This window comes from Chiloscyllium punctatum, chromosome 18, assembly GCF_047496795.1.
Source record: "Chiloscyllium punctatum isolate Juve2018m chromosome 18, sChiPun1.3, whole genome shotgun sequence".
Taxonomy (NCBI): Eukaryota; Metazoa; Chordata; class Chondrichthyes; order Orectolobiformes; family Hemiscylliidae; genus Chiloscyllium; species Chiloscyllium punctatum.
This window is the reverse complement of record NC_092756.1, coordinates 79,720,708-79,738,438: the sequence shown is the minus strand read 5'-3', so window position 1 is coordinate 79,738,438 and position 17,731 is coordinate 79,720,708. Positions and strand designations below refer to the sequence as shown.

The window sequence follows — 17,731 nt, the reverse complement described above, 5'->3', positions numbered from 1 at the left end:
ATAAAAATGGTTGCCTCACCGCATCCAGGAATAAGATGAATGACTACTTAATTTTTCTGGTTGAGAGAAGAATGTTAACCAGAACACCAGGCCCAGCTGCTCCATGCTATTTGGTTTTATGCATCTACATGAATGGACTGAGTCTCTGATTAACCCCTGTTGACCAACGTTACCCTTTGGATGTTCACTAGTATGAAAGATTGCAGGGTAGGAGGTAGAATATACAAGGAAAGAAACGTGTGTGTGTGTGCTGGGAACACTTGTCTGTTCTTTATGCTCATGGTGCTGCCGTAGGAATTGCCTTTGACTCTAAGTCAGAGAATATAGATGCACAAAATAAGTGAACAGGAAAAAGCAAAGTAAAGCAGTATACATCAAAATATATGGACCCACGGATACTCGCGCAAAGAAATACAAGAATAACGTGTTTAAGTCATAACAGAAGTTGGTCAAATTGTTTTTTAATTTATTCACTTCTGGGATGTGGGTGTCACTGGCTGAGCCAGCATTTATTGCCCTGTCCCTAGTTGCACCTTGAGAAAGTGAGGGTGAGCTGCCTTCTTGAACCACTGCTGTGGGCTGACCAAAATGCCCTAAAGGAGGGAATTCCAGGATTTTGACCCATTGACAGTGAAGGACTGGTGAGATGTTTCCAAGTCAGGGATTTTGAGTGGCTTGGGGAACTTCCAGGAGGGTGGTGTTCACATATATCTGCTGCACTCCTTCTTGATGGAGGTGGTCGTGGTTTTGGAGGGTGCTGCCTGTGGATCTTTGGTGAATTTTTGCAATGCATCTTGTAGATAAGTACGCACTGCTGCTACTGAGGTGGTGAATGCTTGTGGATGTAGAACCAATCAAAGAGGCTGCTTTGTCCTGGATGATGTCAAGCTGCTTGTGTTGTTGAGGCTGTACTCATCCAGGCAATTGGGGATTTTTCCATCACACTCCCGACTTGCGCTTTGTAGATGGTGGACAGGTACTGGGAGTCAGGAGGTGTTACTTGCCGCAGTATTCATAGCCTCTGACCTGCTCTTATAGCCAGAAGAGTCATTGATATGAGATTATTGGAATCAGTAAAGGAGAAATGAAAGGCATGTACTACATGAAGAATGTCTGAATGCCTGATAGAGGTGAGGAATGAAGGTATTATCCGTGTAAAGACCTAATCTGTTAAGAGAGCAAGCTTTGTGGTTCTGGTTCTCCTGGAAAAGAGAAAGCAGCTTCCAGACCTCTGGCACAAGGCCGTTTGCAAGTACCGTATTGTGACAAGGTCTTTTGTATGGATATGTCATTTCTGGGGTTAAAACAAACAGAAATGCTCCAGAAATAGGGAAGTGCCTCATCAGAAGAATTGGCTTTTAGTTTTCATCTGATGAAGCAGCTGACCAGTCTGTGATTTTCTGTCGGACATGCTCACCAATTCTCTAGTGTTGTTCGTTTAGCAATACTGCTGATGGAAACAGCAGTACGCTGGCCGGCTGTGGAAATCCTTGGAATGCAGCGATGGAAAATTTCACTCTTCTTTAAGTGAAGGGGCTAATTTTTTTTTTAAAGTACATTGAAAGTTAGGAAACTGTCTAGCTGATTAATAGACCATTGAGAAACCACTAACACAACTTGCTCTTTTGTTTTCTCTGAATATGGAGATAAGCAGCTGATCTGCTCCGAGACCTCTGAAGTGCCGGAGTCTAATCTAGATTTAATCTGTCAGTAACTGCAGGTAGTGATGCCCTGGTAACACTTTTGAGGTCAGGGTTTCAGCATTTTGACAGTCGAAATCTGCATCCTTCCACCCCATGTTTCTGGGTGGCCTTTGAATCAGGAAACTGTGGGGTCGGCCTCCATTCTGCAACTTATTGTCAAAAGTACTTTGATTAAGGTGAGATGTTAACCCATACTTTCTTCTGCATTTTTGGCCAACATAAAAGATACCATGGTAGTACTATATTAAAAAAGTAGAGTTCTCATTGTTCTATCCGCTGTTAATGGCATCAGCTAAGACATTAGCTGGAATTTATTGTTTGTGGGATCTTACTGTATGGAAATTGCCTCAGTTGGCATACATAATATTGCTGCTTCTTTAGCTGTGAAGAAATTCGGGCTGTCTTCAAGATATTTGGTGTGCTATGTGCCTTTCCTGGTTTTTTTTTTGCATGCCTGTTCTTGCATGTTTGCAGCTTGCAAGCGGCCTGAGGCAGAAGCCCTGTAGTAATGGTCCAGTCAGGCAGGTTGGAGGCTGGAATACAAATCTGATTAGTTGTTTCCATGAAGGCTGGTTGCACTCGCTTGTAGTGAGAATAACCTCTTTAAATACAAGAGAAGCAACTTGGAGAAATGGGGCATATAATCCAGGGCAGCATCAGAGTTGCAGAGAATGAGTTACAATTTGTGATTGGGCGATTGGACATTGCTCCTCAATTTATAAACTGTAAAAATCTAAAGAATGACTGAAGGCTGTAACGAGTTAGTGAAGGCCCTGAGAAGTAATAGCAGCCAGTGCAATAAGTTTTGACTTAACCTAAGATTTAATGTAAATTAGCAGCAAGTTATTACAGTGCTGTTTGCACAAGTTGAGGAATCTGATTCAATCTTCCAAGGAGCTGACATCATACGCAGTGAACTGAATAGCCTCCTGTATCATCAACCGAGGGGAACGAGACTAGCTTAGAATTGCCTTTTGGAATTTCAGAGGAAGGAAAGAAAGTTATTGGAAGAAGTATGTTGCTACTTGGGACTGATGTTGATTGGCTTGGTGTCCTTGAAGTGAATTGTTTCGAGCCAACTTGAAATGGTTTAAAATTGAAAAATCTGAGTTTAATCAACTGATGGAATCAACCTTAAACATATAAAAACTGCATGTGCTGCAAATTGTCTTAAACATATGGATGAAAATGGAGTAGTGTAGGTTAGATGGGCTTCAGAATGTTCACAGGTTGATGCAACATCGAGGGCCAAAGGGCCTGTACTGTGTTGTAATGTTCACATTGGTAGAGAGGTTTGGAATCACTAAGCAGGTCAGTCACCACTTGTGGAGTAAGTAAATGAGTTAATGATTCTGCATGTTGGACTCCTTTGCAAGCCCTACATTAGTGCTGACATAGAATATTAACTTGTTCTTATTCTACACTGGCACAGACTGACCTGTACTGTTTTTCTTCCATTCCTGTTCTTGTTGATATGCTTGAGTTCCCATTCCTGTCGTGAGCAGGGCAAATGTAGTCTTTTAAATTTTGTGAAATTGGTTTATTTTTCACCTGAACAGAACAAGTAAATAATTTGCTCGAGTTTCTGAGTTGACACTGCTGTGTGATTCCAGAGAATGTCGAGGCATGACTTGTAGTAATTTTTGGTTTTTGGAAATATTCTTGCTATGAGGAACGATAGCTGCAGAGATGCACCAAGTCTCTCAACTTCTTTTGCATGGATAGGGTGGAGTGTCCCCTCCCTGCTGAACAGTGCCTGACTGAATACGAACAGGGATAATTACAAGCTCAGAATGTTAGTCACAGCAGGTTGAGTGGAGTTGTGGCTTTGAAAATTGTGTGTGAGAATGTTGAGGAATGTTAAACCTTTTTTTTTCTTTTCAATTACTATATCCCTGCCTGAAGTTGTCATGTCACCTTTGTGAACAAGTCTCAAATGTTTGCTTGTCTGTTGTATTATATAGTTCTGTAGTCCCTTGGAAGACAGAGCAATGTCCAAAAGAGCTGCAGTCCAGATCAGCCCAGGAATAGAGTACACATGTAGAGTACGCATTTTCTCCTTTTCTCATCCCACTATTGCTGAATTTCCTCCGCAGAGGCAAATCCCTACCACCTCCTCAAGGGCAGTTCGGGATGGGCAGTACTTATTGGTCGAGCCAGTGACTTTCATGCCATGAACATGTGCAGTATAAACCCACTGGCATGTTCTCATCACCCGTTTCTTAACTGCCAGAATTGGGCAGCGTGCTAGGTCTATCGACTCCTATTTCTTTTTAATTTTGTGCTTGGCTATTTCGATATCATTCACGGAGTACGTAATCAAACTTGCCATGAGTAGCAGTTCACATTCCACTTGCGTTTCAGGGTCCATGATCATATTATCAAAAAAATCATTTTTTTTTTAGTTTTTAAGCTGCTTCTACCATTTCTGCTTTACTGAGATCCTGAATTCAATAGGTTTACTTTGTATTCTGAAGTCATGTTGAAACAAATTATTAATAGTGAGTGATCCTCCAGCCAGACCCACTGCTTTTCTGCCTTATCCCCAATTCAACATTAAAAGCAGCTGCTTTCTATTCTTAAGCTGTTTTTTCATTTCCTCTCCAAGTTTATTCCCCTACTTTAACTTCAGTCAAACAGAGTATTTGTTATTTGTTTAAGAAGATACTCAAAGGTGACGAGATCAGAATTTGAAAATGTCAAGTAATAGGCCGCGGCTGTTCAGTGCAGCAGTCGGTCTTGCTGAATGTTTTGGAGGTGATCTGTATGGTTATATTCTGTCTTCAGGTGATCTCCATTCCCTTTTGTTCACCACTCTGATTTGCTCGACTTCTCCACTGCAGAAAGTCAAAGACAGAGGTTGGTCAGTAAGCTCAGCACAAGCTTGCCACTGTCGCCCTTCAGCCTTAATGTCTTCAACAGTTCACTCTTTGTTTGCTAGAGAATGCGAATGTGTTGGAATGAAATTTGGGGCTGAGAGGGAGGTGGCAGTGTGGGTTGTAATCTGACAAATAATACGCTGTCTTTTTTTTAATTTAGGCGGAGTCTCTGCCCTCTGTCTTATTAATTTTCTTTCTTTTTTTAAAATTTTTTTTCACCTGTTTTGACATGTTGGTTCACACTTCTGGGGCAAGTGAGACTTGAACCCGGATCTTTCTGTGTGAACTATTGGACCTCTCCCTGTTCAGCTACATTCTCCAATTTTCATTCCGATTTGACCAGTCTCTTTTCTGCCTGAGCAATTCACCCATTATTTATTTTGGAACAATAAGTTTTATTTACAATGTGCCAAGGTGCTTCACAAAAGTATTCTAAAACCAGAATTTAGCACTGACCTACCTACAATAATAATGGGGCAGGTGGCCAAAAGTTTGGTCAATGAGGAAACACAAGTGTAAAAGCAAACTAATTTTGTGCTTCTGTCAGCCATTTTATGTTTTTTAAAAAATCATGTTGATCTCTGTTTTTCTTAATCCATTTACAAATTATTTATACAGGTATGTGTAATGTCCCACCCTGCTTTCTCTTAATTCTTTCCCTTTTGAATTGCTGTTGTCTGTCATTCCAGCCCTGACAGGTTCTCTAAACATTGGTGACTCATCTGTACTCAGCACAGATGTTGACCAACCTGATTTTGTTTCCAGTTTATTCTGATTTTGTTTCTAGTGAGTCTGTAGTCGCCTGTTTCTGTTTTGTTACCTTTTTTGAATATAGACACCACATTTTAGCCTGTTTGCCTCGAGGGATTCCTGCAGCATTATTCAATGTTTGGATACGCTCTCAGCCTGTTGCCCTGGGATGTTATCTTTGCAGATTTTTGAGCCTGAAAATGTTGTTGATGATGATTTTTGGCTGGCTGCTGAGCACAGGTTGCTCACATCTTTCCCATTGGACAGTCATTGGAAGTTATAACTCAGAATGTTGGTTAACTTGTGCTCATTGTGCATTTGTACGTAGAACGGTGGCTTCGGCTAAAAGGAAACTGATGGATAAGCTAATGCAAGTTAAGATTATGGAAAGGTTTGCTAGGTTATGCAGAGGCAAGATATTTTCCACAATAGGTGAGACCAGGCCATAAATGTAAATTAACTACTAATAAATCCACTAAAAAAATCAGGAGAAACCTTTTACCCAGAGTATGGTGGGAATGTGAGTCTCACCGCTACATGGAGTGGTTGAGGCAAATAGAATAGACACATTCAAGGAGAGGCTGGTTAAATACATTTTGCAGGATGGGGGGGTTTGTGATGAAGTAAATGTTGATGGGTTTCAGTGAAGAGGAGTGGGAGGAGACTCATGTGGAACATGGACACCAACACTGACCTTCTGGAACAAGTTGCCTGTTTGTTTAGTAAATAGCCCGGTTGTTCAATGGGAATCTCTCGCCAACCACAGGGATGGGTGGCTCTGATGACACGAATTCAAATAAACGTCACACGCACGTAAGTATACTTTTATATTTATGTAAGACTTACACACCACAGCAACCAGGGATATAAAGTAAACATAACTATCAAAAGCACTCACTTTTGTCATTTTGCCAACGCATGCACAAAAATGTTCACATGCTGTGTAAATGTGAATATTGAGTTTCCGTTCTAACACATCATGGCAATAGTTCAATTTTTTTTTTCTAATCAGCAATTGAATTATAGTGTCATAGCAGAATACTAAGAAAACTCCATGCATTACATTACCTATTCCACCTTGATTTCTACATTCAGCATCAACCCTTTGACTATAGAATAAGCTTAGCTCTGTGATCACATTCTGCTCCTGGTCAAAGGATCTTTGTTTCAACCCTCCAGCACAGAGTTTGAGCAGATAATCTACAACAGCTAGCATTTTTATAGCTCCTTTTGCCATTAGCAAATAATCCAAGGCTCTTTGCAGAAATCTAGCAAAATGAGAATTGCCACCAAGCCAGAGATGACCGTATTGGGGGCAGCAAGTGACGAAGTATTTGGTCAAATATGTTAGGTTTTACAAAAAGAAGAAAGGGCGGGCAGACAAAGAAAACACATGGTGACAGTGCAGGAAAGAGAGAGAGAGAGAAAACCTGCACAGTTACCACCTTTGCTGTTTGAATTTTGAATTCATGTATTGCTGGACATTGGAGTGCATCTGGGAAAATTAACAAAGTGAAATTCACAACTAACCTTGGAGAAACTGTTGGGCGAAGTTCACAGCACAGAATCCGAGAAGTTAATTGTTGTTTTAAGTCTGTCCAAGAGAAAGGCTGCAGTAGTGGGTACAGTGGGTTCTTTCTTGATTATATGTTTTTTTTTGGAGATAAGTCTCTTCATTAAACTTAAAATATAAGCCATAGCTATTAATTTAACCTGGGGCAGTGTTTGTAGAGGAATAAGAGGGTGTTATTTTCTGGGTCTGTAGATTGTAAAGGAGCAAAAATGGCCTTTGCAGTGATATGAACTTCTTGTCAGATGTGGGAGTTTAAAGAGAGTTTAAGGGTTACTGCAGATTATATCTGCCATAAGTGCTGTTGGGATGCGAATCTTATCAAATCGAGTGGATCGGTTGGAGAGACAAATAGAAGCAATGAGGAATTTGCAGCAGCAACAGTATGTGATGGATGGCAGTTATAGGAAGGGGGGGAGCAGTCTCAGATATAGTCACATAGATGGGTTAACTCCAGGAAGGGTAAAAGAGGTAGGCAGCTAGAGCAGGAGTCTTGTGTGGATATACCCATTTCAAACAGGTATGCTGTTTTGGAAAATGTAGGGGGTGATGGATTCTCAGGTGATGAATTCTCAGGGCACAAACAGCCAAGTTTCTGGTATTGAGACTGGCTCTAATGCAACGAGGGCTACGTCGGGTTCCAAGAGATCAATTGTGTGAGGGGAGTCTGTAGTCCGAGGTACAGACAGACGTTTCTGTGGCTAGCAGAGAAAAAGCAGAATGGTGTGTTGTTTCCCTGATGCCAAGATCAAGGATGTCTTGGAGAGGGTGCAGAATGTCCTCAAGGGGGAGAGGGGCCAGCAGCTACGAGCTAGTGAGGGCAGGAATATTAGATTACTTACAGTGTGGAAACAGGCCCTTCGACCCAACAAGTCCACACCGACACGCCGAAGCGCAACCCACCCATTCACCTGCATTTACCCCTTTACCGAACACTACGGGCAATTTAGCATGGCCAATTCACCTGACGTGCACATCTTTGGACTGTGGGAAGAAACCGGAGGAAACCCACGCAGACACTGGGAGAACGTGCAAACTCCACACAGTCAGTCGCCTGAGTCGGGAATTAAACCCGGCTCCCTGGTGCTGTGAGGCAGCAGTGCTAACCACTGTGCCACCGTGCAGCCACAGAATAGGAGGATAGAGCAGATGAATGCATGGCTGAGGAGCTGGTATATGGGAGAAGGGTTCACGTTTTTGGATCGTTGGGATCTCTTTTTTTTTTGGGATAGAAGTGGCCTGTACAAGAAGGATGGATTGCACCTAAATTGGAAGGGGACTAATATACTGGCAGGGAAATTTGCTAGAACTGCTTGGGAGGATTTAAACTAGTAAGATGAGGGGGTGGGACCCAAGGAGATAGTGAGGAAAGAGATCGATCTGAGACGGGTACAGCTGAGAACAGAAGTGAGTCAAACAGTCAGGGCAGGTAGGGACAAGGCAGGACTAATTAACCTGCATTTATTTCAATGTAAGGGGCCTAACAGGGAAGGCAGATGAACTCTGGGCATGGTTAGGAACATGGTACTGGGATATCATAGCAATTACAGAAACATGGCTCAGGGATGGGCAGGACTGGCAGCTGAATGTTCCAGGATAAAATGCTACAGGAAGGATAGAAAGGGAGACAAAAGAGGAGGGGGGTAGCATTTTTGATAAGGGATAGCATTACAGCTGTACTAAGGGAAGATATTCCTGGAAATACATCCAGGGAAGTTATTTGGGTGGAACTGAGAAATAAGAAAGGGATGATCACCTTATTGGAATTGTATTATAGACCCCCCAATAGTCAGAGGGAAATTGAGAAACAAACTTGTAAGGAGATCTCAGCTAACCACAATAGGGTGGTTATGGTAGGAGATTTTAACATTCCAAACATTGACTGGGACTGCCATAGTGTTAAAGGTTTAGATGGAGAGGGATTTGTTAATTTTCTGATCCCGTATGTGGATGTACCTATGAGAGAAGGTGCAAAACGTGACCCACTCTTGGGAAGTAAGGCAGGGCAGGTGACTGAGGTGTCAGTGGGGAGCACTTTAGGGCCAGCAACCATAATTCTATTTGTTTTAAAATAGTGATGGAAAAGGGTAGACCAGATCTAAAAGTTGAAGTTCTAAGTTGGAGAAAGGCCAATTTTGACGGTATTAGGCAAGAACTTTCGAAAGCTGATTGGATGCAGATGTTCGCAGGTAAAGGGACGGCTGGAAAATGGGAAGCCTTCAGAAATGAGATAACAAGAATCCAGAGAAAGTATATTCCTGTCAGGGTGAAAGGGAAGGCTGGTAGGGAAAGGGAATGCTGGATGACTAAAGAAATTGAGGGTTTGGTTAGGAAAAAGAAGGAAGCATATGTCAGGTATAGACAGGATAAATCGAGTGAATCCTTAGAGTATAAAGGAAGTAGGAGTATACTTTATAGGGAAATCAGGAGGGCAAAACAGGGACATGAGATAGCTTTGGCAAATAGAATTAAAGAGAATCCAAAAGGTTTTCACAAATATATTAAGGACAAAAGGGTAACTAGGGAGTGAATAGGGCCCCTCAAAGATCAGCAAGGCAGCCTTTGTGTGGAGCCACAGAAAATGGGGGAGATACTAAATGAATATTTTACATCAGTATTTACTGTGGAAAAGGATGTGGAAGATATAGACTGTAGGGAAATAGATGGTGACATCTTGCAAAATGTCCAGATTACAGAGGAGGAAGTGCTGGATGTCTTGAAATGGTTAAAGATGGATAAATCCCAAGGACCTGATCAGGTGTACCTGAGAACTCTGTGGGAAGCTAGAGAAGTGATTGCTGGGCCTCTTGCTGAGATATTTGTATCATCAATAGTCACAGGTGAGGTGACGGAAGACTGGAGGTTGGCTAACGTGGTGCCACTGTTTAAGAAGGGCGGTAAGGACAAGCCAGGAACTATAGACCGGTGAGCCTGACCTCGGTGGTGGGCAAGTTATTGGAAGGAATCCTGAGGGACAGGATGTACATTTATTTGGAAAGGCAAGGACTGATTTGGGACAGTCAACATGGCTTTGTGCGTGGGAAATCATGTCTCACAAACTTGATTGAGTTTTTTGAAGAAGTAACAAAGAAGATTGAGGGCAGAGCAGTAGATGTGATCTATATGGACTTCAGTAAGGCATTCGACAAGATTCCCCATGGGAGACTGATTAACAAGGTTAGATCTCATGGAATACAGGGAGAACTAGCCATTTGGTTACAGAACTGGCTCAAAGGTAAAAGACAGAGGGTGGTGGTGGAGGGTTGTTTTTTAGACTGGAGGCCTGTGACCAGTGGAGTGCCACAAGGATCTGTGCTGGGCCCTCTACTCTTTGTCATTTACGTAAACAATTTGGATGCGAGCATAAAAGGTACAGTTAGTAAGTTTGCAGATGACACCAAAATTGGAGGTGTAGTGGACAGCGAAGAGGGTTACCTCAGATTACAACAGGATCTGGACCAGATGGGCCAATGGGCTGAGAAGTTGCAGATGGAGTTTAATTCAGATAAATGCGAGGTGCTGCATTTTGGGAAAGCAAATCTTAGCAGGACTTATACACTTAATGGTAAGGTCCAAGGGAGTGTTGCTGAACAAAGAGACCTTGGAGTGCAGGTTCATAGCACCTTGAAAGTGGAGTCGCAGGTAGATAGGATAGTGAAGGCAGCGTTTGGTATGCTTTCCTTTATTGGTCAGAGTATTGAGTACAGGAGTTGGGAGGTCATGTTGCAGCTGTACAGGACATTGGTTAGGCCACTCTTTGAATATTGCGTGCAATTCTGGTCTCCTTCCTATCGGAAAGATGTTGTGAAACTTGAAAGGGTTCAGAAAAGATTTACAAGGATGTTTCCAGGGTTGGAGGATCTGAGGCTGAACCGGCTGGGGCTGTTTTCCATGGAGCGCCGGAGGCTGAGGGGTGACCTTATAGAGGTTTACAAAATTATGGGGGGCATGGATAAGATAAATAGACAAAGTCTTTTCCCTGGGGTCGGGGAGTCCAGAACTAGAGGGTATATGTTTATGGTGAGAGGGGAAAGATATAAAAGAGATCTAAGGGGCAACTTTTTCATGCAGAATGTGTTACGTGTATGGAATGAGCTGCCAGAGGATGTGGTGGAGGCTGGTACAATTGCAACATTTAAGAGGCATTTGGATGGGTATATGAATAGGAAGGGTTTGGAGGGATATGGGCCGGGTGCTGGCAGGTGGGACTAGATTGGGTTGGGACATCTGGTCAGTATGGACGGGTTGGACCGAAGGGTCTGTTTCCATGCTGTACATCTCTATGACTGTAAGTGAAGAGACTGGGATTTCGAGGGAGTTCCAGAAGTGCTGCTTTTTCTTCGTCATGGATGTGGATTTTGTTGGCAAAGCCAATGTTTATTATGCATTTGATCCTGGAGACGCAGTTAACGATGATGAGGCAAAATGAGTGGGTGGACATCCGAAACCAGTGTTGAAAACGTTATTATTCATTCAGGGGATGTGGTTTTGTTGGTGGGCCAGCATTGGCTCATCCATATTTCTGTTGAGAAGGTGGTGGCGTGCTGCCTCATGAATCACTGCAGTCATTTCACATAGGTAACTCCACCATGCTATCTGGGAAGAAATTCTAAGACTTTTACCCAGCAACACTGAGGAACAGCAATATTTTTCCAAGTCCAAATAGTGAGTAGCTTGGAAAGGAGCTTGCAATAACAGTTTTCCTATGTGTCTGCTGCCTTTGTCATCCTCAATGGTCGTAGGTTTGCAAGGTGCTGGCTAAGGAGCCTCGGTGAATTTCCAGAGGACTAGAGGGAGTTAGAAAAGTTGCACATTTACCGGCTTGCTTCCTATCTACCACAGTTGAACTCCTCCAAAAATCTGCAGTCATTGTTAGCTCACTTTATTGCAAGCGTGCTGTTTGGAGGAAAAATGGACAGTTCTGGTTTCCTCGCTAATGTTTATCTGTCAACTAGTGTCACTAAAATGGGCAAATGTACCACTTATCTCATTTACTGTTTGTACAGCTTTCCTGTGTGCAAATGGACTGCCAAGTCCATATTTATTGCATTTCACAAGTAATTTGTTCATTGTAAGACTTTGAAATATCTTTTGAAAGATCTGCCACACAGATTAGGGTTTGTTCAATGATTACTTTCTTTTTTGATTTGTCTACCCGTTTAGGCGATGGCAAATGTGTGATCTGCGACTCCTATGTCAGGCCGTGCACGCTAGTCCGTATCTGTGACGAGTGTAACTACGGGTCCTACCAGGGCCGATGTGTGATTTGTGGCGGCCCAGGTGTATCTGATGCCTATTACTGCAAGGAGTGCACAATCCAGGAAAAAGATGTAAGTTTGGAACGCATTTTCTTCTGAATCTAATAAAGTGCAATGATCAAATAGTGATCTAATTGTTCTCAAGCTGGAATGGGAAGGGTTGAGATATAAAAATATAGTCTGGAAAGGCTGGGACTTCTTTTCACTGGTGGTGTGTAGGTAGTTGAGAGGGGTGACCTTATTGAGATTTACACAATCATGAGGGGCATATAGAAGGTGAATGACACGGGTCTTTTTCCGAGGGTAGGCGTGTCCAAAACCAGAGGCCATCAGTTTAAGGTGAGAGAAAGAGATTTTAAAAAGAACATGAGGTGCAACCTTTTTTTTTTGAGATGTATGTGTGTGGAATGCACTACCAGAGATGGTGGTGGTTGCGGTTGCAGTGACAACATTTAAAATACATTTGGATAAGTTAATTAATAGGAAAGATTTGGAGGGATATGGGCCAAGCGCAGGCAAGTGGGACTAGTTTAATTTGGCAACGTAGTCGGTGTGGATTTGTTGTTTCTATGCTCAATAACTGAAAGCGACATGGAAGAGTGGTTTGTTTGTACAGTTCCAATTAGGAACGCCACTAAAGATAATCAACCTAACTCTGAAGCCTGATTGCTTAAAGAGAGACTTCAAACTCACAACTTAGAAACTCAAAACATTGTAATGTGGATCTTTTCCTTTTGAAATTCTCCATGTCCCTCACCTGCTATTCCTTGGAGGAAGCTAGCGCCCTGATACAGGGTACAGTTGCAGAGGTACCATCTGTCCTCTGGCGCCTTACCCTAAGGGTCAGGCTTCCTGAGTGAGATGAGCCAAGCAGGTGAGTGTTGGAGGCTAGTCATTTTTTTGTCCTCCACCTGAGGCTTACTTTCAAGCAGCGGTTGTTAGTTAATAGGAAAGTAGAAGCCTGTCTCATTCCTCCAGCTCCTTCACTCCACCAAGCTCTGAAAAATCCCAACTGTTCCCCTTGATGACGTAACTAATGCAAAACATACTCTGGATAAAACTTGGGACTTATGCTATGCAAGTCCACATTTGGCAAGGTGGCTTTTCTGAGCACTAAAGTCATTGAAGTACCAACTCCTTTGTTTCTTCCAATACTACTTGCCCTTTTTTTTGGTTTTGCATCCTAGAGAGATGGATGTCCGAAAATTGTCAATCTTGGCAGCTCAAAAACTGACCTGTTCTACGAGAGGAAGAAGTACGGCTTTAAGAAGAGGTGATCCGGTGGAATCTCTCATCTTCCAAATGAATGTGGGGGACACTGGGATAGTCTTGTGTAGAATGGTTGACAATGCTATTTCATAGTATGAAGAATGGTATTTGATGGCAAGAATCTAACAGTGTGTGGACGAGGGAATTGAATATACACTAGTTTTTTTTTTGTTTAGTAACTGGAATACTTAACGGTCTCTCCCAGCAAAGTGAGTTTGGAATTGAAGTAACCGATTTCTGGCAAAGGAACTAATGCCTGAACTTGCTTTAGCAACAGCAACATTTGGTCTCTTTCTGAGCATGGACAGTTCTGCTCACCAATTCATTTTTTTTTATTTACAGCTTGTAAAATTATCCAGTGTTCGCTGGTTGAGAGTTTAGCAAATAGGGATTTAATTGTTAAGTGAGTCGGTTAATGGCCGTAACTTCACTTATGCTGTCACTGCAAAATCCTGTGCATGTTGCATTTAAGCCTTGGAAGTGGTTGCTTCTTTCTAAGCTCCTCCTCGTAACAGTTGATTTACTCTGGCAGAAGATTTTTCTACCTTGAGTTTCATATTTGATTAATCTTGAGGCCCATTTGTGGATCACACCAAAGCAGTTTCTGAGAGTTGTGTTTTCCACAAGGGTCGTTCAGCACAATTCTTGATCTTAATCGGACATATTCAACAGATACTTTTTTTTGATAACAAGCTGTTCTCATCAACAAGTGGTGTGACTTGTTTATTAACGGAAATATTTGCTGTTTGCCCCTCGTGTCCCAGGTAACCACAATGCAGTGAAGGACCAAGCAGGCAAAATCAGAGGTTGCTCTCCAGTCTCTTGAGGTAACTGGCTTCTGCTGAGGTGCCAGGACTCCCTGGGACTAGAGTGGAGAAAAACAGCAGCTAATATTCCTGTTCTGATCACTGCCTGCTTGACCTTGTGTGTGTGTGTGTGTGTGTGTGTGTGTGAGTGGTAGGGGAAGAATCAAACAAACACTTGTCCCTGCATTGATCTTACACTGTTGATAATTACAGATTAATCCCTTATTGCTTTTAATCGAAGATTTACTTCACGAAGTCACAATGGTCAAGTAGCAATGTCTAGGAATCCTTCTAAATAATTGTTACTTAAATGTAATACTATTGTTGGTCAATTAGTGCAAATGGAATATTCTACCAGATACAAAACTGCTGGGGATGTTCTGATTGCAGTGAGGTGCTTTTCAAAATGAGTTGGAGTGTAAGAAGGATGAACTTTGTGCTTTTTTTTTGTGTTTAGTCCTTATCTCTTGCATGGCATGAATCAACACTTTTTTTTGTTTTGATAGAGGAATGCATAATTGCAAACCTTGATCTATTGATTTCTCAGTAATGCTGCAAAGCACTGCCCCTAAAGGAAGTGGAAGCAGTTGCCATCTTTTCAACCTTTTAAAGGAACGAATCAAATTTCCAGTTTGGAAACCAATCCTGGGAAAAGCAAATTGCAGAAGTGACCCAGTACGGGCTGGCTGTCTCTGGAAGCAAATTGCTTTGTGATACAGCCTGCCTGATAATTATGCTGTCTTTATTTTGTTGTTTTTTGCAGGTGAGACTTTTTAAAATGTTTTTTGTCCCCCCCCCCCCACTACCGCCGAACTGCAGTAGTGCTTATTTTTCCCCAGCATCCATGTTGACTGTCCTTATTTCATTGCTTTTTGACTTGTTTGGAAGACTTGATAGAGGTACAACTTACTAATTAGATTTTTGTCTTACATGCCAGTTAGAGTTCAATGTGGCTTTTTTTTAAATGCAGCAACCTTTTCCTAATCACTTTATCCATCATGATATCTCTCGTGCTGCGATATTGTTGCATAGTGCCTGTCATCTTGGTTGGGAAACTGGAAGAAGGAAAGTTTCTTTCTATTTGCGTCAGATATCCTGTGTTAAAGCATGGTCTTCCAGATGCAGGTAATCGCAATCAAATTTAGCCAAGTGGCAGTTAAGATGGGGCCATTATTGAGGCCTTTTGTGAGAATGAGTTGTTTTTAAGTTAGCCAAGTTGATGGGAATATCCTGATGAGGCCTAATGTGGCATTTACTTCTTGAAACCACTACAAATTTATTAAAGCTAATAGCTTTTTACTCTCCACGTTTGTACCACTTTGTTGCTGTTTTTGGTGCAAGGATATTAAGTAATTAAAACCATTGATTTTAGTTAATGGAAGAGTCAAAATGGAAACTTTTATTTTCTCCAAAGGGTTTCTTTAGAATTTAGTTATATTGACCATTTCTAAAGACTTTTAAGGATTTGAGTGACTTGTTGCTATTTTTACGCTACCACTCGCCACTTCTACCCCGAAATAGATATGAGTGCAAGTATTCCACTTTCCAAGAACAAGTTTTGGTTGATGGGCAGGACAGGAACTAAATTCTACATGAGTCCTGAAAGATTTTGAGCAAAGTGATCAGTTCTAAATGAAGTGCCTCCACTTTCACTTGAAGATTATGTTTGAATGCTTTAATTATTGAGCTGTGATTGTTACCTTTTTTTAATAAACTGGTTTTTTTTCTATGTGTCGGCTTGTATTTTCTCAAAGTGTCGTTCTAACTTGGAAGAAGTATTAAAATGTTAAGGGCAACAGGGATATGTCACGAGTGTGGTGGGTAAGGGATTATATTTGGATGTGAACTGGACTTCTGTAAGGTGGCATACAAGAAGAACAATAAGTTACAAATGGTGTTCCCCAGTAATAACTACCAGAGCTGCAGTTTTTCACCATGATTATCAATAACTTTCATGAAAGAGTTGAGCATTATATCCAAATTTTGAAATAGATCAGTGCATCCCACAAACCAGCCTTCCGTGCATTGACTCCATCTATACTTCACTGCCTGTAGAAAGCAGCCAAGATAATCAAACACCCCTTCCCAGTCTGGCTGTACTCTCTTCCACCCTCTCCTTTTGGATAGAAGAGTTTGAATACATGTACAAACAGCTTCACACCCCCCCCCACTGTTATCAGACTTTTGAACAGATCTCTCAAATGTTAATACTTTTCTCTCCTCCCCCTCTCCCTCTCTGTCAATTCGGAGATTGGATTTTAAGAACATTTAAAAATGGAAGCAAGAATAGCCTGTTTGACTCCTTGAGCTTGCTCGATCGTTCAGTAAGATCATGGCTGATCTGATTTTGGTTTTAACTGCACATTGTACTGTTTTTCTCTCTTAATCTTTTCTCAGAAGAAAAACTCCTTCTCCTCCCAAAGAACCTACCTTAGTGAATCTTTTCTGAACTGCTTCCATTCAGGAGATCAAAACTACACATTGCTTTACAATGTGGTCTCACCAACACCCTGTGGGTATTATCTTCTCATCTCAGTCAGAGGTGACATTACCCTCCTAAGGCCCAAGTGCAACTTGAACACAGAGGTAGGGGCAATACCACTGCAACAAGAGCCCTTAACAGTTGCAGCAAGAGCTCCCTATTTTTACAGTGTAAATGGTCAACATGTCATTTACCTTCTTAGTTACTCGTTACACGCTAACATTGGGTCATGTCCAAGAACACTCTGATCCCTCTATACCATAGTGTTCTGTCATCTCTTAAAATGATACTCTCTCCCACAAACTGCAGGTGATGCTGGATCAGTTGTTAGTTTTAAATCTGAGGTAGATACATTTTTATTCAGCAAAAGTATTGAGAGATATGGGCCAAAGGTGGGCCTGTGGCCTTATGAGCTACAGATCAGTAAGGAGTTATTAAAGGGTGGAACAGGCTTGAGGGGTGGATGGTCTGCTGTTCCTATATTCTGCTCTTGCACCAAAGTGAACACTCCCATTTTCTCACACTGTACACCATTCTATATTTTAGTTTTGCCAGCTCACTAACTGTATCTACATCCCTTTGCATACTTTTTGTTGCCTTCACAGTTTCCTTTCCTTCTCAGCAAATCGAGCCTCAAACATTCAGTACCAAAGGAGTAGCCGTGGGCACCCGCTTGGGCCCCAGCTATGCCTACCTCTTGGTCGGATAGGTGGAACAGACCATCTTCCGCAGCTACACTGGCACCACCCCCCCACCTTTTCCTCCGCTACATCGATGACTGTATGGGCACTCCCTCGTGCTCCCACGAGGAGGTTGAACCATCCACTTTACTAACACCTTCCACCCTGACCTCAAATTTACCTGGACCGTCTCCCGACTCCTCCCTCCCCTTCTTAGACCTTTCCATTTCTATCTCAGGCAACCAACTCAACACAGACATTTACTATAAACCGACCGACTCCCACAGCTACCTAGATTACACCTCCTCCCACCCTGCTCCCTGTAAAAACGCCA

General features: G+C 42.1%; 1 protein-coding gene across 1 annotated transcript in view; it reads left to right on the top strand.

The window, feature by feature from the left end:
* Window positions 1–15,964, top strand: part of phf5a (PHD finger protein 5A) — a 43,248-nt gene extending 27,284 nt beyond the window's left edge. Inside the window, exons 3-4 of the mRNA XM_072588549.1 lie at window positions 12,066–12,232; window positions 13,348–15,964. Coding sequence (XP_072444650.1) covers window positions 12,066–12,232; window positions 13,348–13,437 — 257 coding nt within the window. The 3' untranslated portion in view covers window positions 13,438–15,964. The remainder of the gene's footprint in view (window positions 1–12,065; window positions 12,233–13,347) is intronic.
* Window positions 15,965–17,731: the final 1,767 nt, after the last annotated feature.